Below are 23,517 nucleotides of genomic sequence, written 5' to 3' on the forward strand. Positions count from 1 at the left end.
GTACTTAGATGGGACTTCTCAGCCTGCAGAACCACGAGAAGTAAATGTTTGTTGTTTATAAGACACCCAGTCTAAGGTATTTTATTATGGAAGCCAGAACAGACTCAGACACAGGGGTAAAGACAGTGTGTACCACAGTCTTTGCTGCTATCTGGCAGCGTTCTCTACTGGGTGGCCAGGGATGGAGTTAAGATAATTTGTAGGCAAACCTAGGTGCCTAGTGCTGGGTATACCTGAGTATGCCTAGATATCACTACTTTGAACACTTTTAAAGCAAATTAAGATTTCTTCAGGTCTATTTAGAAGGTCCTGGCTTTGGGGATTTGCTGCATTTCGTCACACACATGGCTTTCATCCTTTCCCAAGTTGTCTCTGCCGATGATGACTACTAGGGCTGCAAGGAGGGATAAATAATCATAACCAACAAGCTCTTCCAAATGTCCATGTGTAACGAGTGTGACTGGATTTGCAATTCCCAGAGCATGGAACCCTCTATTACTCTGCATCTGACGTCATTAAGAAACTAAAGAATCAAATCAGATGGGGTCATCCCCCATTTCCTACCTGTCTTGGTTTGTTTTCTGTTGCTCTGAGTATCATCACAGACTGAGTAATTTATGAAAAATGAGGTTTATTTAGTTTATAGTTATGGAGGCTGGATGATTTATAAGGAATAGAAGTTTATTTAGTTCATGGTTCAGGAGTGTGGTGCCAGCATCTAATGAGGGCCTTCTCGCTACATCATAACATGGTGGAGGGCATCATGTGGTGAGAGGGCAAGGGCAAGTAAGCCAGAGAGCTTGCTTTTATAACAAGCCCCTCCTATCATAGCGACGTTGATCCACTCACAAGGGCAAAGGGGTTAAGTTTCTAACACATTAATTTTTGGGAGACACATTCGAACCATAGTATTACCCATTGTCCAACCAAAAGGAATGTAGGCTTGAACACTTAGAAAATAAAGAAATTCATTTATTCAAATGAAGTTGTGAAAGAAAGTAGCTGTATCTAAATGAGATGATAATAACTAGGTAAACTTGTAACTCATGGCTGGGCACAACGGTTTACACCTATAATCCCAGCACTTTGGGAGGTTGAGGTAGGTGGGTCACTTGAGACCAAGAGTTCAAGACCAGCTTGGCCAACATGGTGAAACCCCGTTCCCTACACAAAAAAAAAAAAAAAAAAAAAAAAAAAAATTAACCAGATGTGATGTGCATGCCTGTAATCCCAGCTACTTGGGAGGCTGAGGCACTAGAACTGCTTAAACCCAGGTGGCGGAGTTTAGAGTGAGCTGAGATCCTGCCACTGCACTCCAGCCTGGCAGACAGGATGAGGCTCTGTCTTAAAAAAAAAAAAAGTTGTAAGTCATGACTTGGATATCATTACCAAGTGGAGGAAATGGCCTTCGGGAACAATGACACAGCAGGCAGAGCTCAGCTCTACAACAGGGCTGAGAGTACTCATTTGTGACTCAGCCTTGTCTTGGGAATATGTCTGTCTTGAGTCTTGGTTTCAAATCTGACTTTTAAGTATCTGCACTGTAGTTCTAAATTTAGCCCAGTAAACTTGACTTACCTGAGTCAGTAAATTTGCCTTCTAGAGATGTATAAATGACATAAGTTAAAATGTTTGATGTTTTAGAGACTCTGATGGATTAGCCTTTGATTTGGAAAGTAAAGTTTTAGACTTATGACTTTAAGAGGATTAAGAAAATTGAATGAATGTTTATAACTTTGATATATTAGATTTACAGGGTTGAATAAAACTTTAGAAAGGTTTTGCCTAGTAGGGTTGTTTGCCCTGTCAGGTATTTAAAATATGAATATTAAATGTCACATAGTTAAAAATATTAGGAAATTTAACTTTTATTTCTAAAAAACAAAAGTATAATATAGCACAGTGTATAAGAGTGTGGACTCTGGAACAAGACTGTGTAGGTCAAAGGTCCAAAAACTATGGCCTTGTCCCTGTTTTTGCACAGTCTGCAAGCTAAGAAGTATTTGACATTTTTTTGGTCAGCTGTGGTGGCTCATGCCTGTAATCCCAGTACTTTGGGAGGCCAAGGTGGGTGGATCACCTGAAGTCAGGTGTTTGAGACCAGCCTGACCAACACAGTGAAACCTCGTCTCTACTTTTCTATTTTGTAAAAATACAAAAATTAGCTGGGTGTGGTGGCATGCGCCTGTAGTCCCAGCTACTCAGAAGGCTGAGGCAGGAGAAGCACTTGAACCTGGGAGGTGGAGATTGCAGTGAGCAGAGACTGTGCCACTGTACTCTGGCTTGGGTGACAGAGCCATACTCTGTCTCAAAAAGAAGTATCTGACATTTCTAAATGGTTGAAAAACATCAAAAGAATAATAATATTTTGTGATGTGAATATTATATAAAATTCACATTTCAGTGCCCATAAAAAGCATTACTAGAATGTAGCCATGCTCATTTGTTTAGGTGTGGCCTATGGCTGCTTTCATGCTTCAACAGCGGGGTTGAGTAGCTGTGACAGAGAGTGTATGGACCACAAAGCCAAAAATACTGATTTAGCCCTTTGCAAATTTTGATGATCCTGGTCTGGGTTCAAATCCCAGCTTTGCTATTCATTAGTATGACCTTGTGCAAGTCACTCAGCTTCTTTGTGCTTCAGTTTCCTCATTTGTAAAATGGGGGATAATATTTATTATTAACAGCTATTAGGAGGAATAAATAAATCATCAGTTGACAAGTGCTTGGAGCAATGCCCGGCACACAGTCAATGCAATGTGTGTCTAAACATTGGAAGAATTTAACCTGTTGAACTTGAGTTAGCCAAACATTAATTAAAGAATACGTAAAAATTTTTATTTTATAAAAATTACTTTTATGAATAAGAATTTAAAGTTGAACCTGGGTTAACAAAATCTAGGGCTTCAAATCTAGAGCTTCAGTAAATTAAATATTAAAGCCCAAAGTCATTCTATTAGCCCTTTCCCAGCACCTCTGGGACTGTGGACCAGGTTCTGTGAATGATTCTGTGTCCTAGGAGAGCAAGGATCTTCAGGGTTTATCAGCAAGCCTTCTCTAAGACTGGGACGTAGGTGCCTGGACTTATACCTGGATTAAATTTTGACTTCCTAGCTGTCTGATTTTGCACAAGTCTTATCTGTAAAGTGGGGCTAGCAATATATATTTAATAGGGCTATTAAGAAGATTAAAAGCACTGAGATACATGAAGTGTTTTACCTAATACCTGGATTTTAGTAAGCATTCAATAAACATCAGTTATTATTATTACCATTCTCCCAAGATCTGCACACAAAGTGAGTTACTGCTAATCAGTCTATAAACTCCTAGCAGAACAGAAGGTTATGTGTGTCCTGTTGTTTAAGTGGTACTGGGAAACTGTTTGCCTTGGTGTTCTGAAATTCTTCTGTATCAGATGGGTTCCTCTAGACACTGGTCTCTCTAGGGGTACTCTTTTTAAAAGTATGCCACTTCTGGAGGGCATCTCTTCATCCTTGGTGGGTTTAATTTATCAGGTATTAGGTATTTTCCTCACGATGGCAGCCTGGGAACAGCGGACACCCAAAAGCTGAGATTTGTGAGCTCCAGAAGAAAAGGGGGCGTGGGTTCCGGGCCTCCGACAGACGGCGAAAAGGCAAGGAAAAGGAGAAATGTTGCAGTCTTATGGTCTCCCCTGCCATTCTGTCCCCTTGCGGTGTCAGAGCAATTTCTCTGTCTTCCCAGGGATGACTTTACACAGACATTCCCTGTGCCCCCCCCAGGCCTCCACCTTTGAAATCTGCAGAACAGCCAGGAGACAAGCCTGGCCCGTGGCGCCACCTGCTGCCTGCCTGCCTCCGCTCGTGCGCCCTGGGCTGGGATGGTACTTCAGTTCTCTGGCACTGCTACCCTTGCTCATCTACCGGCAGCCCGGGGCCCCTCTTGCCCTTCTCCATGACGCTAGGACTCCTTGGTCTTGAAGCCAGGTGAGATTAGCAGGATTTGTTTCCCAATGACTTTGAGGTTTGACAGCAGAGCACATCCTCTGGCAGATGTGGGGTGCGGGGTGCTAAGGCTTAGTCCTACTCGTGATTAAAAGCATTTCTTGTATGTTTGTGCTTTCTCAGCCTGGAGAGGTGGGAATAAGGCCACTATGCTGACTTAGTGCACGGAAGGAGGGGAGAGAAGTGACTCACTGTACACCTTCCCTGTACGTTACCAGCTCGAGGTCTCAGGATGCGTTGGACCCTATTTTGGTATCCGGAATTTGTCATCATCCAGTGCTATTTTCCCCATTATGCAGAGGTGGAGAGGGATTGGGGCGGGGGCGGGCCCCTGTCTCCATGGAGACAGTGACGCTGCCCCGCTAGGGGTTATTTGGAAGGGGGGCAGGCCTCGGAGGCTGAAGAAGGCCTCGGATTGGACTCCCCAGCTCCTCATGTTAGGGCCTTTCTTTGTCTTGGGCTTGGGAACAGTAGCCGGCCCCATTTTAGAGGTGAAAACTGAGGCTCAGAAAGGTCAGTGAATCCCCTTGGGTCACAATGCGCCCAAGGGAAGAGGCAGCATCTACTGAGCCTAGGATCTCGCGTCTTCGACCTTCCCCGACAGCCCGGGAAGCCCTTTTTAGCTCCATTCTTCTTTGAGCTTTCCGTCAAGCAAATCCTAGGGCCTGCAGTCTTTTGAGCGCTCCAAGAGGCGACTCTCCAAGACCTGCTCTCTGACGTGTTCTTCCCCTTTAAGACTCCGGGCTCTTCCGGTCAGGCTGCGACGCAGTCTTAAGGCCCCGCCCCTTCAGACAGCTTCCGCAGGGCCTCGGCCGCTGCGGGGCAGTCGCTGCCCCTTTAAGCCTGAGCCCCGCCTCCTGGCTCCTCGCCCCCTTCTTCTCCCCTCCCCCAAGCCCGCACCTGGTGTCCCGGCGGGTCGTGCGGCGCGGCGCGGCGCGGCGCGGGGCGGTGAGCGCAGGACCCCCAAGGGGCCAAGGAGCCGCGTCCCGGGGCCTCCCCCACCCTGGCCGTGGCCTCGCGGGTCCCAGGGGCGGAGCCGGAGCGGCAGCCGGGCGCGGGAGACGGGCAGTGGGGAGCGCGGGAGAGTCCGGGCCGAGCCGGGGAAGGGCTCTGGTGACTTAGGGGGACGGAATGCCCTCCCGCCGTGCACCCCGCGTGCTGGGGCTGCGGGGTCCTAAGCATGGTCGGGCTGTTTTCCCACTCTCCCTTGCCGGGCCAGTGTCCCCATCCAGCCCGGTTGTTGAAGCGTCCCCGTAGTCCCCCTGGGTCCAGGTCCCTTTGTGGGGGGCAGCTAGTGGTCCCCAGCCCCTGAGACCGTCGTCGTTGAGGCCGCTGCAGAGGCGCGGGCTGGAAGCGGTGGTCTCTGAGGGGGGCGGCCGGAGAGAGTACCGACCTCCCTCGAAGTCCTAGCAGAGGCGGGGGTCCCAGCAAAAGGCACAGGGATGGAGGGTGGCCCGCGGCCGGCAAGCTGGCCCGTGTGGGGCAGACGTCTGTGTGCCCTCCTCAGATACGAGCAGAGTTGTGGGTCCGGGAAGGGTTTGGCTTTGGTACCTCAGTTCCAAATATCCTGTGTCCATCAGAGAGCTGGCGGTCACCATGGCAATGCGGGAGCTGGTGGAGGCCGAATGCGGGGGTGCGAACCCGCTCATGAAGCTGGCCGGGCACTTCACCCAAGACAAGGCCCTTCGGCAGGAGGGATTGAGGCCTGGCCCCTGGCCCCCCGGAGCCCCAGCCTCGGAGGCAGTGAGTGTTCTTGAGGTGGAGAGCCCAGGTGGTGGTCTGAGGTGGCGGGGCTGTTTGTACATCTTGGTATTACTGCTCTCTCTATTGTGTTGCAAATCATAGTAGTTGCCACTTAATGAGCGTTTACTAAACACTAGAAAACCCTGTGCATCTTTGAATAAAGGCAAGTATTTTATAGATGAAGAAACTGAGGCTCAGATGTCTGTGGTCTTCATCAACCCCTCATTTTAGAGGAACTGCACCATTTTGCTTCTCTTTGTTTTTCTCTTAGGTCTCCAAGCCTTTGGGAGTAGCTTCTGAAGATGAGGTAAATAGACCAATCTCTTTCCAGTCCCATTTTTCTCTTGCCCATTGTGTTTTTACCTTTAAACTTAGTTTACCCCATTTCAATTTTTGGGCTTTCCTGACCAAATGAGATTGCCTGCTTGTTTTTAAATGTATTTTTTTTGTGCTTCAAAATCTATGGGAAGACGATTTCTCTTTATGTGTCTCCAGTTTCTTTGTTTTCCTTTCCTTGTATTTGACATTGGGATCCCCCTCCAGTGGGCCCTGTCTCTTGCTGGGGCCCCCCAACCCCATGGGTTCCTTTCACCATTTTTCCTTTGGCAGTTGGTGGCTGAATTCCTGCAGGACCAGAATGCACCCCTTGTGCCCCGTGCCCCTCAGACCTTCAAGATGGATGACCTCCTGGCTGAGATGCAGCAGATTGAACAGTCAAACTTCCGTCAGGCTCCCCAGAGAGGTGAGTCCAGAGTGTAGTGGGAGGGGAGATCAATTTCTACGTAGCCAGGGCCAAGAAAGGGGGTCCCATTGGATGCTGCTAGCATTGGGGAACTGACATGCAGAAGGAAACAAAAGGAACAGAATGTTTTCACATGTACTCAGGGATCTTTCGGCATGATGGAATGGTATGTATTTCTTCTTTCTTAGTTTTTTTTCTCTCTCTTTTAAGCTCCTGGTGTGGCAGACTTGGCCTTGTCTGAGAACTGGGCCCAGGAGTTTCTTGCAGCTGGAGATGCTGTGGATGTAACTCAGGATTATAATGAGACTGACTGGTCCCAAGAATTCATCTCCGAAGTTACAGGTGAAGCTTGTTATGGGAAAATCTATATTGGTTTCTATGGGGCAGAATTCTTTATCCTTCCCCTGTTCAGGGTATAGTGTGATTATGACTTTTCTGGCCTCATGACTAATTTCTAGAGGTTTAGGGTAATCTACTCAGTTTCTCTTAGGTGATAACAGGGAATGAAACTTGTATTAAATAGAGCACTGGCTTTGAACTGCATGGGAGATTTTGGATAGAGAAAACAAAAGAGTTAGGTTGGTCTTTTTGTTACCTGGAACTTTACCAGTGGTCTGGTGGAGAGGATCTACAGATTGGTTGGATGACAGTGTTGCCGAGGAAGAGAATATTCACTACAGCACCTGGGATTCTGGCATTAAGTCATTTTGAACAGCACTGGGGCCTTGGACAGTGTTACTGTGAAGTTCAAGTGCCTGAAGTATATGGTTTTAGAAAGTAAAGACCATACCATGATGATGATAATAAAAATTAATAATGTTAGTCATGTTCTAGGCCTTGTGTTACACGCTTTGAATGTATTATCTACTTAATCTCCATGAGAACCCTAGAAGTAGTTACTGTTTTTAGAACTAGTTTAAAGATAAGACAATTGAGGCTTAGAGGTAAGTAACTTGCCCAAGGTTACACAACTTTGTCAGTGGTAGAGTTGGGGTTTGACCCTGGATTCGGATGATTCCTGACCCTGTGGCCTTAACTGGGATGCCCACTGCCAGGCCTGCAATTTATGCTCTTTCTTGCTTTGCTACAGACTTCAAGGTCTCAGCCTAATTTTTCCTCTTTGAAAGCATGCATTGTTCCCTGCATCTTTTATGATTGATTCTTCTTGCCCTGAGCCTATCTAATCAGTGACATGGGGGAAAGGCAGTCTCTTCAGCTTTCCTCTTCCTGATTGCTCTCAACAGTTAGCCTTTTTCCAGTTTAAGAAATCAAGAATAACAAGAGATATACATGAAGAAAGTTACAAAGTTCCAGGATCTCAGGGAGTCACGTCATCATGGTTCTAAATTTTTCTAAGATGATTAAAGTGAGTGAATTGGTATCTACCTGCACCATTTTAATTTATGCCCTTTCTTGCTTTGCTGCAGACTTCAAGGTCTCAGCTTAATTTTTCTTGAGAGCATCCATTGCTCCTTGCATCCTTTAGGATTGATTCATCTTACCGTAAGCCTATCTGATCAGGGACAAATGTGTGTAAAGGAGGCCCATGTTTAGGATGGACTTCTTCACACACAAGAGAAAAACTCCAAATCTAAAAACAAAACTCACCTTTAGTAAGAGTCGTGGTTTGCTTTTATCACATGTCTCTTCCAACCTCTAAGTTGGAGTTAAGGTGGAACAGTAGGTGCTCTTGGCTTTGTTAATAGTGCTAAGCACTTTATCTTCTTCAGCTCATTAGAACTTCACGGTAACACTTACAAGGTGGATATTCTCCCTCATTTCATAGGTGAGGAGACTGAGGTTTGGAAAAGTTAAATACTTTGTGCAAAATAATTGAATAACAGGGATGATATTCAAACTCATGTCTGTGTGGCTCCTGAGATTTTTTTTTTTTTTTTTTTTTTTTTTTGAGGCAGGCTCTTGCTCTATCGCCCAGGCTGGAATGCAGTGGTGCCCGTGTCTACTCACTGCAACCTATGCCTCCTCGGTTCAAGGGATTCTCCTGTCTCAGCCTCCCAAGTAGCTGTAACTACAGACATGTGCCACCATGCCTGGCTAATTTTGGTATTTTTAGTAGAGACAGGGTTTCACCATGTTGGCCAGGCTGGTCTTGAACTGCTGACCTTAAGTAATCCACCCATCTCAGCCTCCTAAAGTGTGCTGGGATTACAAGTGTGAGCCACTGCACCCACCCTCAAATTGAGATTCTTTGTGGAATTCCCTCAAGTTAAAATCTGAAGCATAGCAAAGACCCTTTCCTAGACAGAAACTCAGTTTTTCACATAAACCTTAGACTTAAGTTCTATCTCTTATCACAGAGAGGCTTCTGTTGTAATGTGGGCATTAGTCATTTTTGATAACTCAAAAAAAATTGCTATTATGAGCATTGAGATGGGTGAAAGTTTTGTTATAATTCCCTGAATTGCGTGCAACCAGTGAAATCTTCCTTAACTTGTAAATGAACATGTTTTAGAAGAACATGTTGGACCTGTCTCACCAGTTAAATGCTTGTAGTAGAGCACTTCTATTTTGTACAGTCTTTTAGAATTGTGCCTTTCACAGAGACAGAGACATGCAAACCTGAGAAGGGGAGTTGGGCTGTTTGGAGTCTGCCTTCATAAAAATGTCTTATTGTAGTAGTATATTGCTTTGCATGTAGTAGGCCTCTGGTATTGGATGAATGAATTGAGATCTGGGAGAAAAAACTTAAGGAAAGGAGTTGATTTTGTAGTAACTGACTTTTAAAATTATCTGTCATTTTAAATTATAGGATTTGTGGCTGATATATCAATTGTGTAGGTTAACTATGGCTTTAACTAAGCAGATTTTGAGATAAAAGAAGGTTATATTCTTTAAATTCTTATTTTAAAATCTCCAATGTTAAGAGTCAAAATCAAGTTTGAAAGGAAATTTGCAGCTCAGTTATTTAAATTTAAATTTTTTATTTGGAAGTAGTTTCCTTGGAAGTTGCAAAAAAAAAAAAGCATGTAGGAAGGTTCTGTGTACCCTTAACCCAGTCTCCTCCAGTGGTAACATTTTACATAACAGCTCTGCACAGATCAAAATCAAGGACACATCTTTCAGGGTTCTTGAATTTAGATAGCCTCAGTTGACATGGTATGTGAGGTTCATATGATAATCGTGAGAGATAAATCTGCACTTTTCATGGGAAAGGCCATGGACCGCAGTGCAGAAGATGATTGGCAACAGATTTTTTCTGGTTGGTAGAGGAGAGGCTTTGGAATAACAATCTCATTGTGATGTTTTCTGCTTTCATTATGGGTTTGCCATGAGCGAACTAATGATAATAGCTACCATTTGTTACTATGCGCTTTGGTCTTCACAGCAACCCCTATGAGGTAGCCTGTTTATCTCTGCTTTAAAGATAAGGACATGGAAACTTAAGAAAGTTCAGTTATCTGAAGATGCACAGTGAATAAGTGATGGAGTTGGGATTTAAATGTGGGTAGGCTGACCTTAGAACCTATATTCTTCTCCACACTGCTGCTATTTAGCGGACACAGAAACTTTCATCAGTAAGGGTAGCAAGTTCTGAGTTTTTGACTTTTGAGCTTGGGGAAGATGTGCCTAGAAGGAATGAGTAAACAACAAGAAATTAAATGAGGCGCACATTTTGAGTGGGATATTTGGTGTCTGGGGTGTTCTAACTCTACCAAGCTATGACCTCCGGCAGTAACATCGCCTCTTTAGGCCTTAGTTGCTTTGATTTCAGATGTATCCACATGGATCTGATTTTCTATAGGAATTTCTCAAAAAAGATTGTGAAGGCAATGTGTTACTCTTTTGATTCTTTTGGTTATTTGACTCTTGTTGGAGCAGGTTCCCAATGCCAAAAAATTCTGGGTCTTGTGGCTTTTATGGCCAAATACCAAATTATAGGTCTTTGAGGAAGGCTTTTCTCATCTCTGTGATTTTTTTTTTTTTCTCATTTGCCTCATATCTATTGTTAAGTCCTCATATCTGTTGTACAAGTACAGAGATGCTTTGTATTTTTTCTGTTTTATTTTGTCCTTGAGGGGACCATTTCATAGAAATTTGAAACATTTCTGTGAATTTGAGGAGCACTTACGGCCAGAATATGCTTTTGCAAAACATTCTAGTTGAGAGTTAGGAGTGGTTGGAGAGTTGAGGAGGGAGTAGTTACTTTTCAACAGAATGGAAGTAAGGAACTGGGAGGCCTTAAAGTCTGTTTGTGTATTAGGCATCTCCTTTCTGTCTCCACACTTGAGCCAGCAATCTAGTTGGGGCAAATGGAAGAGAAATGCTTCCTGTAAGAGCTAATGAGCAGAATCTGCTTATAATTTTTGAGAATCTTTGAAATTAAGAGATGAGTCCATGGTCAAAAAATATTTCTTATTACATTATGTATTATATATAATGTAATAAGTAATTTGTAATTATTATTTATAATTAGGTATATTCTGAGAGTCTTAATCCTTTGTTTTTCACATTTTGATGTTTCCTGCTCAGATTTTGAGACCACTTTGTTGACATTATTCAGGCAAAGTCTCAGTTAAAATGGAGTAGAAGGTTTTGTACTTTAATACTGAAGGGGTAAGTCTACTTTCTCACTCTTAGAAGCAAGGGCAGTCAGATCTTGAAATCAGGGACAAAGACTACTAGTATCAGCTAGTACTTTCACTCTCCTGCCCAAGTGTCCTTCTTTAATGCATTTTGGAGTTTGTAGGTTCTCAACAAGAAAGTGGAGTTCCCCCTTGGGAACGGTCATTGTCACAGCCAGGAGTGGGGAATAGCATGGGGAGGGTGGTGGCAGACTAAGGAGTAAAATTAGTTCTCGACACAGGGCAGAAGGAAACAGCACTGCGGCTTATGCCTTGTCTTTGTTTCCTTGCTCTTTAGGACCCACAATCAGTCTTCTTGCTTTTTTTCTGGCTTCAGGATAGTCAGGGCAAAGTCCTGGAGGCTGAAAAACAGTTCAACACCCTCATTGAGTTTGTTGCCTTCATAGGTTCATTCTGATGTTGCAGCAGTGCCCTTTGTCACTAGAGCCTCTGAGACAGTTTCTAGAATTAGACTAAAAAAACATAGCTACTCAAAGATAATCAAAAGTGAGAAAAGTCCAAATAGTGTTTACTTGTAGGGGTTGGGTGGCTGAGGGAGCCTGTGAGGGAACTGTAAACATTCTGTATCTTGATCCGGGTGGGGGTTATGTGAGTGTATTCATATGTTGAAGTTAATTGAGCTGTACACTTAAGTTTCGAAGACATTATATGGTTTCATATTTACATATTACATTTCGATTAAAAAAATGAAAAAACCCACCAAACATCCATAGGGAAGAGCAGACCCATGTATCTTTAATTCTAGTGTAGCATTTCACTTCTCTGATTCTCTTGGTAGGCAAATTACAATGAAATCTGGCTCCTTTGGCAGGGATTGTGTGAACTCTGGGTAGAGAGAGAACAGATTAGAGGCTTGGTTAGAGAACAGGAGCTCTTCTGTGTTCCCTTCACTCCTTACTGGCTCCCTGCTGTACTTTTGAGGAAAGTGAAAGCCCTTCTGCTTACAGTTTCTTATTGAAATATCTTATACTTCAAGAAAAAGAGTTTGGTTCTTAATCCTTTCCTGAGTCTCCTTATTTGGTCTCCTGTTCCCAACTCTCAGTAAATTTCTCCCCCATGCTCTTTGAGAATGGGTTGGATATTTAGGCTGTTGAAAATTTAATAGTGTTTTCTTGTGACCGGGGGTTGTGAGGGAAAGAGGGTAGCTAAGAGGGTCAGTTGAGTGTGAGTATCTTTCCGTTTCCCTGATCCCACACTGAATGAAGCCATGTGATTTCCCCACCTCTCTGCTCCTTGCAGACCCCTTGTCTGTGTCCCCCGCTCGCTGGGCTGAGGAATACTTGGAGCAATCAGAGGAGAAGCTGTGGCTGGGAGAGCCTGAGGGAACAGCCTCTGCTCGCTGGTGAGTCCAGCTGCCTCTTTCTGAATCCTCTGAAAGAAGTATAGACAGTTTTCCCAGCCTCCTCTAACCTCCTCCCTCCATGTTCTCAAACCAACTTACTTTATTCTTTAAGATTTCCCCTTGGATTATTACTCCTGTGGATTTCTGGTTGAAATGTAGTCAAGGGCATGGTGGTTGTGTGCCTGAGGTGGGAGGATTGCCTGGGCCCAGGAGGTCAAGTGTAGCCCAAGCAATGTAGGGAAACTTTGTCTTTAAAAAAACAAAAGCACACGCATGTGCACACACACACACACGTGCATGTATATATAGACATATACACGTATACGTATACACATAGACATACATGTATATATACATGCATATATGCATATATATACATATCAGCTGTATATAGGAGGGGCGATTTTTAAGGTTGTTTTAAAATATACATATGTATGTAAATAAATATATATATATCAAGAATCCTAAGTATCCTATATGAAGTTCATAACTTCATCTTAAAGTTCATAATTTTACCTTGTTCCCTTCTTAATTTTGAGGCTGCTACCATCCCATCTGTATGCAAAGATATGTTTGGGAAAGGGAGAGGTAAAAGCATGTACTTTCACACTCCTGCCCAAATGTCCTTCTTTAATGCAAATTGAAGTTTGTAGGTTCTCAGCAAGAGAATGGAGTTCCCCTGTAGGAACTGTCATTGTCATGGGCTGCGAGTGGGGAGTAGCATGGGGAAGGTGGTGGCAGACTAATGTATAAAATTAGTTCTTACCGGTTCCAGGTGTGATGAATATCAGCCTGAGGAGGATCTGCAGCACATGGCCAGTGACTTTGTGGCCAAAGTGGATGACCCCAAATTGGCTAACTCTGAGGTGAGCCACATCCCTCTGCTGCTTTGCCCAGCAGAGCTCGTCTTAGAAGGCAAGAATCTTGCTTCTTTTACCCCAGTTTAGTTTAGAGAAGGAGAAGAGATCCGAGGTCTATTCTTTCCTGTCTATAGAACAGAGACTTAGATCCTGCCTCTTCCTTCTAGTATTCATTTCCTCATCTCCTTGCCTACTCTTTTTACTGATGCCTTTTCAAGTCTTTAGAGCTAGAAATCCCTTTCTTTTTGCTTGCTACTTCTTTTAGGGTCTTTAGCATATCTTATCTGCAGCTAGAGATGGTCAGGGGAGGGGTGAGTACAAGGCCCTCTTGGGCATGGTTGAGAGTGCACACCTGGAAGTCCTTTCCCAAGTGGCCTATGTGTGTCTCTGTGCCCCAGTTCCTGAAATTCGTGCGGCAGATTGGCGAAGGGCAGGTGTCCCTGGAGTCCGGTGCAGGGTCGGGCCGAGCTCAGGCAGAACAGTGGGCAGCAGAGTTTATACAGCAGCAGGTAGGACATTGTCACTTTGCAGTCGCACTTCAGAGCCAGATGATGCTCCAGGCCATGGGTTTAGTGGTCAGTGGTCCCAGATGGGGAAGGGATTTTAAGGCTAGCTTGTCTTGATAGCATCTAGGTTCCAAGTGGGTGGGAAAGAGATTCTGAGAATGTTTTTCTCAGAAGTGCCCAGGTTGGTGGTGTTTAGCGGGTATTTATTGTTCGTCTGATGGGTAGAAGGTTGGTGGTGGTGGTACTGATCATCTTTCTTTGTCACAGGGTACATCAGATGCCTGGGTTGACCAGTTCACAAGACCAGTAAACACATCTGCCCTTGATATGGAGTTTGAGCGAGCCAAGTCAGCTATAGAGGTGAGAGCAGATAGTGCTGGAGCAGACACCCCAAAAGAAAACACTCCTTGGAGTGAGTGGATGTATGAACATCCAAAATGATGCAAATTGTATTTCACAGTGGACCTGTATCATCTGTGTCAGAGATGCTTGGGGATGGGGTAGGTGCTGTTCAAAAATGCAGATTTCTGGGCCAGGTGTATCGGTGGCTCATGCCTGTAATCCTAGCATTTTGGGAACCCAAGGCGGGTGGATCCCCTGAGGTCAGGAGTTCAAGACCAGCCTGAACAACGTGGAGAAACCCCATGTCTCTATTAAAAATACAAAATTAGCTGGGTGTGGTGGCGCATGCCTGTAATCCCAGCTAGTCAGGAGGCTGAGGCAGGAGCATCGCTTGAACCTGGGAGGTGGAGGTTGCAGTGAGCTGAGATCGTGCCATTGCACTGTAGCCTGGGCAACAAGAGTGAAACTGTTCTGGGCATCACCCCAGACTACTAAATCAGTATCTGGGGATAGGATCTGGGCATCTGCTTTTTTTTTTTTGAGATGGAGTTTCACTCTTGTTGTCAAGGCTGGAGTGCAATGGTGTGACCTCAGCTCACTGCAGCCTCCGCCTCCCAGGTTCAAGTGATTCCCTGCCTCAGCCTCCTGAATAGCTGGGATTACAGGCATGCACCACCATATCCAGCTAATTTTTTGTATTTTTAGTAGAGACAGAGTTTCTCTGTGTTGGTCAGGCTGGTCTCGAATTCCCGACCTCAGGTGATCCACCTACCTTGGCCTTCCAAAGTACTGGGATTACAGGCGTGAGCCACCGCGCCCATCCGGCATCTGCATTTTTGAAAAGTTCTTCAGATGATTCTTAAATATGTTGAAATTCAAGAACTGCTGCCTTAGGGAATCAGTCCCAGCAGGACTGAGAGTGGGGCGGGGTGGTCATAATGGATCTCCTTTTTCTATCTGCCTTCCCTTTCTTACAGTCTGATGTCGATTTCTGGGACAAGTTGCAGGCAGAGTTGGAGGAGATGGCAAAACGGGATGCTGAGGCTCACCCCTGGCTTTCTGACTATGATGACCTTACGTCAGCTACCTATGATAAGGTAAGGCAAAAACTCTTAGTTCTTACCTTTCAGGTTCCAGAACTTCCTTCTTTTTAATGTTTTTCCTTTAATCCTGAATTTGAAGGGTGCTTTTAAGTATTTTCTTGAGTCCCTTTCCATGAAAAGAAGTCTGAAACATTGCCTTGCTCTTGTTCTCCTTCAGTGATTGAGCGTATACTTTATTCTTGGGATATAGATGTTAATGAGACACTCTTGTCAAATAATGACAATCCAGTGACATAACCTGTAAAGGAGGTTTGCACATGGTACATTGAGAGCACAGAGGAAGTAGCTCTGCTTGGAGGTTGGATTGGGAACTTTTTGAGAAGACTGCTTACTCCTTTGTAGGGAATGTTAGTGAATAGGCTATCCCTCTGCCTCTACATCTTAATATCTGTTTACTTTTTCAACTCATATATTCATTTAACGTTCTGATCTCTTATGGGTATTAGCCACTTGCCCTAAGTTAGGGTTTTCAAAGAATTTATAATAAATAACTTAAAATATTTGGAAAATTTCCCAGTAGTCAGTATGGAAGATGATTGTATTTTGCATATAGCATGTGCTTTTGACTTAGAAACATATATTACTTCTGGGGTCTCACTAAAAAACAAATCTGCTTGTGGGCTGTACGGTATTTGGGGATGCGTTTAATAATTGAGCTCCTGAGTTGAAGCATGAAGAGGGGAAAGAATTACTTGGTTTTGAAAAAAGGCAAAACAAACTGGGGAGGTGAGTAGTGATGTCTTTTTCTCAGCTCAGATCTGGTTGGGAAAGGATTCTGGGGCTGGAACCAGGGCCTGAGATGCAAAGCAGGGTGCTGGAGATGGATCTTGATGTAATAAGGGAGCTGTGCAAAGACTGGAGAATGCAGTTTAGATAAAGGCTAGGGTTTGAGAGCCAGTGAAGAACTGTATTAGGAGAAATATGATTTTGCTTATTATTCCAGTCTGATCTGGATTTTTCTAACTATCCTGTGTGATGCAAGGGAAAAGACAGATGGGACCTTGCCATACATTTCACTAGAATATCAGTTCATTTATTTAATTTTGATAAGGAAGAACTGAAGGAAATATCATAGATAATACTTTTATTATTTTCTATTAACAATTCGATAAGTCACGTAGGCCCCATCAGCTTTTAAATGGAAAGTTATACATTTTAGGTAAAAATGTCCATGCTTTTGATACATGTAGACTTAATAGTAGTTTTGTATGAGCAGCATTTTCTTTCGTTGATTACTCTCATATTTATGACATGCTGGCCAGAATATGATTTTTAATTAAAAACTTTAAAAGTATGTTTGTAGATTCTTGAGCCCTACTTGATACCATTGATACTTTGGGATATTGGAAAATTAGGATTAGAAATACTTGCATTAATGTTTTTCAAAAAAAGATGTAGTAAGCAATTCAGACAGTATCTGGCTTTAAGTTAATATTGAATTCCATTTCAATAGCACTTTTTAAAAACAAATTGGATTTGACTCTTGATTGTTACATAAATTCCTGGGTCTCTTTGAATGTATGATTTATTTATTGATAGCCCTTAAATTTTCAGAGGCAATTTACATTGCTGCTGAGGTAGATATGAATCTGCTATTATGATAAAACAGAAGTTTCTGTGATGGGACAGATTCTTTGTAGTGATCATTTCCGCAATTTGATTCTATGAGATTTTGGAGCAGACCAAGTATCAGATAAAATGATTGGCTTTTGATTTGGGTTTGGCTTTTCAGGATGCAACAGTGATGCCAGGCTTATCCTGTGTTCTGTGGATTGTTGACGGATCCTCCAGAGTACTCTTTTTCCATCATCTGTGCAAGTATTCTAGCTTTGAAAAATTCCTCTTTGATCAGCAGTTGATAAGACCTCAAGGAGAATAGGTAGCATGGATAAGAGGAAACTTAGAGAATCCTGTGGTTGCTAGATGGTGGCATTGAATTGTTCTGTTATCTACCTGAAGAGCATTCACATCACTCCTGGCTGTCATATATAGGCCATGATATCTTAAGGAAGTATCCAGAGCAATGAGGATAATAGCTTTTTTTTTTTTTTTGGAGACAGAGTTTCAATCTTATTGCCCAGGCTGGAGTGCAATGGCATGATCTCAGCTCACTGCAACCTCTGCCTCCTTGATTCATGCGATTCTCATGTCTCAGCCTCCAGAGTAACTGGGATTATAGGCGTGTGCCACCACGCCTGGCTAATTTTGTATTTTAAGTAGAGAAGCGGTTTTTCCATGTTGGTCAGGCTGATCTCGAACTGACCTCAGATGATCCGTCCCCCTTGGCTTCCCAAGGGGGCTGGGGTTACAGGTATGAGCCACTGCACCAGGCCATAGCTATTTACAGATAATATTTTAAGCTTTTTGGTAAGGTATTGGTGAATATTCCCATTTGATGTTCTCAATAGCTCTGAGAGGCAAGAATTACTCTTATTAGGAAATTGCATCATAGATGACAGTAATCTCTTTTCTGTAGAGTGGCTTAAAACATGTATTGATGATGAACAATAGTTGAGATTGAATGTAGAAAAATTTTTTATTGAATTCTAATAGTCTAGGGCAAGAGTCAGCTGGCTTGTGGAATAAATCTTTCTGTTTTTAATGATCCACTAGCTGAGAATGGTTTTAACATTTTTAAATGGTTGGAGAAAATCAAGAGTAATATTTTGTGACAAGTGAAAATTATATAAAATTCAAATTTTAGTGTTTATAAATAAAATTTTATTGGAAGACAACCATGCTCATTTGTTGACTTACGTCTGGCTGCTTTTTCACCCTAACAGTAGAGCTGAGTGGTTGCAGCACATCCACGAAGCCTGAAATACTTATTATCTGGTCCTTCATAGAAAAAATTTGCTGATCATTAGACTAGAGTCATTTTTTGCCTTCTGAGTTTTTATATTGTACAGAGATGTCCAAAAACAGACTTGTTTTCAATACAAGTATACTTTTTATACATTCGTCTCAAATCTGTAATATATCTCTCTTGTTAAACTCCTGTTGTACTTATTTAATTTTCATTTGTGACAAATAATTTACATCTGATCATGACTTAGAACTTTGCTTGTAAGAGTTAAGTGTTTTTGATTCTTTATCAGTTTCACAATAATAATGAAAAGGGGCCTCATGCCTTTATTTTGTGTAGTTTTATTTGAATTTATTCTTAACTGCATTTAAAAAGACCTCTCTGCCTGGTATTTTGCATCTTGTTTTCATCCTGGTATTTACTCTCCAAAAAGGGACTTTTTGTTTGCATGTCCCAAATTGTGCTGCTTCCTAGTGACTTCCCCTTTACCTTATTTCTTCTCTGCCTAGTGTAAAATGCCAGTTGACAAAGCTTTGCAGATAGTATCGTAACTCTTCTCTAAAGTGAGAAATCCTCAGCTGGAAGAGAATGGTGTCTTTCTGAAGTATTCTCTGCCATCTGGATTTTGGGATCTAGCTTTCACTTACTGTCAGATACAGATTAATATTCATAATTGTTAAGACTGAAGTTGGGGAATAAGTTAACATTTCTAAAATGCTTGAGCATGTTTTATCTAGTTGACGTGTGCAATGACTCTGTGAGCTAAATCAGAGTTATGTTTGAATGGCAGGACTCTAACATTTCCTTTAAACACTATCACATTATTGAAGGATAACAAGAAATGCACTTTGAATAGCTAGGGACAGTTTATTTCATTAGTATAAGTAGATCCTGTTGAGAAGCATGTTCTGTCCCGTGGTGAGAAGTCAAGGTGTGGGAATACAAGCCTGTGAAGACTTCCTAAAATAAGCTTATTTCCAGCGTGGATGAGTTTGTAGACTTGCCTAGCTTTCCGGGTACTGTGAACAGGAGATGGCAGCATGAGCCTGATGCCAAATGATTTTACTTGTTGTCGTTTTATAATACGGAGAATTTGCCAGCAATGAATTCAGAAACCTGTTTGGAGGCCCTCAGCTTCTCTGTCTTGGTTATCATCCTCGCATGCCTGCTGCTCTGACTGTGCCGACTCTCTCAGTCGGTGTCTCACATGCTTTTCTTGTAGGGGTACCAGTTTGAGGAGGAAAACCCCTTGCGTGATCACCCTCAGCCTTTTGAAGAAGGGCTGCGGCGACTTCAGGAGGGGGACCTGCCAAATGCTGTGCTGCTTTTTGAGGCAGCTGTGCAGCAGGATCCTAAGCACATGGAAGTGAGTGACTCCATATTCTGATTTCCGACTAGAGACTGCTTCCTCCATTTTGAGGAAGGCCCCAAGGAGAGTAGTGTAGATGGGTTAGGGCCTGGGCGATGGCCTAGGATAGGGGCTTAAGAGCGAGATGGTGAGTGGGGGACGCCAGGGGGAGGGAGAATGGAGAGGTGAATATGGGGTGATGGAATCTGTCAACTTTCCTCTAGGCTTGGCAGTACCTGGGTACCACCCAGGCAGAGAATGAACAAGAACTGTTAGCCATCAGTGCATTGCGGAGGTGAGTATACTGAACGGTGTGGGTGGGGTGCTTCTAAGGCTCTGCACATGACCTTTTGAATGACAGAAGCCCAGACCTGGATCCTTGTCTTTTTTCTGGGTGCTAACAGGAGTGTTTTCTCATGGTGCAACTCTGAGGGTTGGAGTGAGTTCCATTCCTTCATCAGCTTTTGATTTTATTTGTAGGGCTTTGGTTGGTTCCTTGGCTGCTAAAACTTTCCCCTTTCTCCTAGATCTGTAACTTTACTATTAACTCAGGTGTCAGAGGAGTCACAGGTGAGGTCATTGTGACTCTGCGTTTCAAAGCTTGACTTAGATTTCAGGCTGCTCACATGTGCCAGTGTCATTGCAGTTACCAAGTCTGCCCATCCCTGATCAAACAGGTGTCTGGAGCTAAAGCCAGATAACCAGACAGCACTGATGGCGCTGGCCGTGAGCTTCACCAATGAGTCCCTGCAGCGACAGGCCTGTGAAACCCTGCGCGACTGGCTGCGCTACACACCAGCCTATGCCCATCTGGTGACACCTGCCGAAGAAGGGGCTGGTGGGGCAGGACTGGGCCCCAGCAAGCGTATCCTGGGGTCTCTGTTGTCTGAGTGAGTATGAGGGGTCCCTAGGATGAGGAATTATAGTAACCTAAGTCCCAGTAGGAGGGTGGCCTTGATTTTGGAAGTTTGGAGAGATTGAGACCAAAGGGTCCTGAGAGTGGGCTGGGAAACCTAGGATCAGTTTGAAGGAGATCTGCATTCTACAGTGCAGTACTAGGGTGAAACAGAAAAACAGGGTTTTACATTGAACTTTGAGAGTAGAAGGGATGACTGATAGATTGATGAATCTTGTGGATATGATTGACCAGTGAAGGAATTAGTTTTGGAGGAATGGAAGTACAGATATTCATCTACCTACTTTTTTTGTGTTTCTTTTCCTTTTCATCCAGCTCCCTGTTTCTTGAAGTGAAAGAGCTCTTCCTGGCAGCTGTGCGGCTGGACCCTACCTCCATTGACCCTGATGTGCAGTGTGGCTTGGGAGTCCTTTTCAACCTGAGTGGGGAGTATGACAAGGCCGTGGACTGCTTCACCGCTGCCCTCAGTGTTCGTCCCAATGTGAGCCTAGGGGAGGAATGGAAATGGGACATGGTTCTGTACCTTATTGAAGAATCATTTATTGGGAAGCTGGGTGTGTGATGGTGCATGCCTGTAGTCCCAGCTACTTGGGACGCTGAAGTAGGAGGGTCACTTGAGCCCGGGAGTTCAAATCCAATCTGGGCAACATAGCAAGACCCTGCCTCCCGCCACAAAAAAGAGTAATTTGTTCAGACTTTTGGAGTCATGGGGTATTTCATTCCAGTGTTCCATGCACTGACTGCCTTGGGAGGATTGAGAAAACAAGGGTGGGAGTCTAGGGTCATCTGGATATAAGGGAGTCAGCATAGGGTGAGAGGGTTTAACATTGTAGCAACTCACAGCGAACTGTTGAGAATGGAATGGGATGAAACATGTTAGCTAGACAGAGTAGTGAAGCAGTGGGAGTAATGGGCAGAATTTGATCTGAGTTGAGCTGTTCCCATCCCTTCTGCATCCCCATCCCAGGACTATTTGCTGTGGAATAAGCTAGGAGCCACCTTGGCCAACGGAAACCAGAGTGAAGAAGCCGTAGCTGCATACCGCCGGGCCCTCGAGCTCCAGCCTGGCTATATCCGGTCCCGCTACAACCTGGGCATCAGCTGCATCAACCTTGGCGCTCACCGGTGAGAGTAGCTACTGAGCAATGAATGAATGAACTTTTTCTCCTTGCCTGTGGCCCTAGCTCCTCATTCTCAGATCCTGTTTGGCTAGCCAGCCCAGCTTTCTCTCTCTCCCGCTGCTAGCTGACCTGCTTCCTTCCATTGTTGTTCAGTACCAGCTCTCATTCCTCTTCTTCCTTCAGGGAGGCTGTGGAGCACTTTCTGGAGGCCCTGAACATGCAGAGGAAAAGCCGGGGCCCTCGGGGTGAAGGAGGAGCCATGTCGGAGAACATCTGGAGCACCCTGCGTTTGGCATTGTCTATGTTAGGCCAGAGCGATGCCTATGGTGCAGCTGATGCCCGGGATCTGCCCACCCTCCTAACTATGTTTGGCCTGCCCCAGTGACAGTGGGACGGGCTGCCCTGTGAGTGTCCACTGGAGGGGTCCCCGCTCTGGATGTGATTCCTTCTCCCCAAATGGGCCTACCAAGGGGGTGGGCTGATGACCATAAGCGGTACGGCCTTTCAGGAACTGCCTCAACGTAGGGGCGGGCAGTCTGTGTTCTAGTTCCTACATAATTGTGGGAAAATGAGCTGCGTTATCTCTGAGTCCCTTGGTAATTCAAGGGCTGTACATCCAGCTACAGATCTCTCTGCTCATCATGCCTTTTCTTGGTGCTGCTTTTTGGGTAGGACCCAACGATTTAGGGCCACTGTTGTCATCAGCTGCCGTTTCTGATAGGGTCTACCACATTTGTAATGTCTCGCCTTTCCCTCCCTTTTACTGGGAATTGATAATAGCCCAGCTTCCTTGGGCAGTGTAAGTAGGAGGTTCATTTGCTGTGCACCTCTAATGATGATGGCCTGGGTTGGGACGTGCTAGGAGTTCCCTGTTTGGTTGAATTGTTGATTTGGCTGAGCAGAGCTGAGTTTTGGTAGGAGTGCTCATAGTTCTGTTATTCTTGGACCTCTTCTGGCTGAGCTCTGATTCCCCGTGAGCACGACGCTGATGCAGTAATCCTGTGTCATCATCACAGTGGTCCTCAGAAGCTGCCAGGGCCAGCTGCTACAGAGTGTCTGGGTGTGTGGGGTTGGAGGAAGGTTCACTTGTGAAAGGAGGCTAGGTGGGAGCGTGGAGGTGCTAGATCAGATGAGATCTAGGGCTCTGTTCTGGACCGTTGGGAGGACAGAGCAAGTGGGAAGGGGGTGTGGTGAGTGCAGCAAACCCTCCTCCTCTCAGAAGCACCTGTGAATGAGAATTGAGTTAACTCTTTTGGAAAGGTGGTTCAGAAATTACAGTCTTTCAGATTTCTAGCAAATAGGTTCAGTGTTACCATAAGCCTTTGCTGTACTTCTTGAAATGTTTCTAGGGGAGAGCATTGGAAAATCCCTTTCCCCCATGTTGTCTCCAGAAGGTGAAGATTGAAAGAAGATGAGGGAGCAGCTTGGATTCTTCTCACTTGTCCCCTGCATGGGGACATAATGACTGCTAAGCCTCTTGCCTTGTCCGCAGTAGCTAATGATCAGAGAGATTTTTTTTTTTTTAACTACCATGGTCCCAAGATTGCATCCTGAAATTTATTTTTCTTTGTATGAATATGTGTAAATGATTTAAAAATAAAACTGTAAAATATTTGTACAAAGAATAAATGGAACTGATGCGGGTATGAGTGCTGCTGCTGGTCGTGAAGTTGGGGTGGCAGGAGGTGCGCTGGTGTTGGGAGGACTCTGATTCAACAGTTTTTGTCTTTCAAATTCTCATTGGTACATTGGTGACCTGCTTGTCCCTCTACGAATGATAGAGCACAGGGAACAGGGTCCCTGTGCTTGGGGAGCTTCTGGGCTAGCAGGAGAAACAGATTTCTGATAATCATGAATTTTTACTCCTGTTACTACTACAAAGGAAAGTGTGCAGTGCCATATAATTGTTAGGTTGATTTGTATTAAGACTTACATGGAAGGATTTTGGTAGTTTTTTGATGCTTAGGGTTTCTAAAGGTTTTTATCTGGCTCTGCCTGCCTTTGTCAGCAACTGTATCAAGTGCCATATCAAGATGGGTATTTGTCCTGAGGAAACATTTTAAAATATACACAAATATTTATACTTGGAGATAGATATCTA

General features: G+C 44.1%; 1 protein-coding gene across 11 annotated transcripts; it reads left to right on the plus strand.

The window, feature by feature from the left end:
- Positions 1-3,815: 3,815 nt before the first annotated feature.
- On the plus strand, positions 3,816-23,065 carry PEX5 (peroxisomal biogenesis factor 5). 11 transcript variants are annotated; one of them, XM_032254671.1, is made up of 16 exons: positions 3,850-3,965; positions 5,564-5,726; positions 5,998-6,033; positions 6,336-6,468; positions 6,679-6,810; positions 12,312-12,414; positions 13,190-13,280; positions 13,673-13,783; positions 14,048-14,140; positions 15,100-15,219; positions 19,254-19,397; positions 19,604-19,674; positions 20,057-20,269; positions 20,611-20,776; positions 21,263-21,420; positions 21,600-23,065. In XM_032254671.1, exons 1-16 carry the CDS (start codon positions 3,934-3,936, stop codon positions 21,799-21,801), a joined length of 1,968 nt encoding a protein of 655 aa, XP_032110562.1. In that variant the 5' UTR covers positions 3,850-3,933; the 3' UTR covers positions 21,802-23,065. The 11 variants fall into 11 exon arrangements, with proteins under 11 accessions (XP_032110568.1, XP_032110562.1, XP_032110567.1 ...); XM_032254676.1 differs by lacking the exon at positions 3,850-3,965 and adding an exon at positions 4,718-4,735; XM_032254674.1 differs by lacking the exon at positions 3,850-3,965 and adding an exon at positions 4,774-4,931.
- The last annotated feature ends 452 nt before the right edge of the window (positions 23,066-23,517 follow it).

Source organism: Sapajus apella, unplaced genomic scaffold (assembly GCF_009761245.1).
Source record: "Sapajus apella isolate SASKATOON/1434 unplaced genomic scaffold, GSC_monkey_1.0 scaffold86, whole genome shotgun sequence".
NCBI classification, from domain to species: domain Eukaryota; kingdom Metazoa; phylum Chordata; class Mammalia; order Primates; family Cebidae; genus Sapajus; species Sapajus apella.

Excerpts from the sequence above, each read along its gene's own strand:
- PEX5 (XM_032254671.1), top strand. The coding sequence starts at position 3,934 with ATGACGCTAGGACTCCTTGGTCTTGAAGCCAG. Across the intron at positions 5,727-5,997 it reads GAGCCCCAGCCTCGGAGGCA|GTCTCCAAGCCTTTGGGAGT; the intron begins GTGAGTGTTCTT and ends TTTTTCTCTTAG. Across the intron at positions 13,281-13,672 it reads CCAAATTGGCTAACTCTGAG|TTCCTGAAATTCGTGCGGCA; the intron begins GTGAGCCACATC and ends TCTGTGCCCCAG.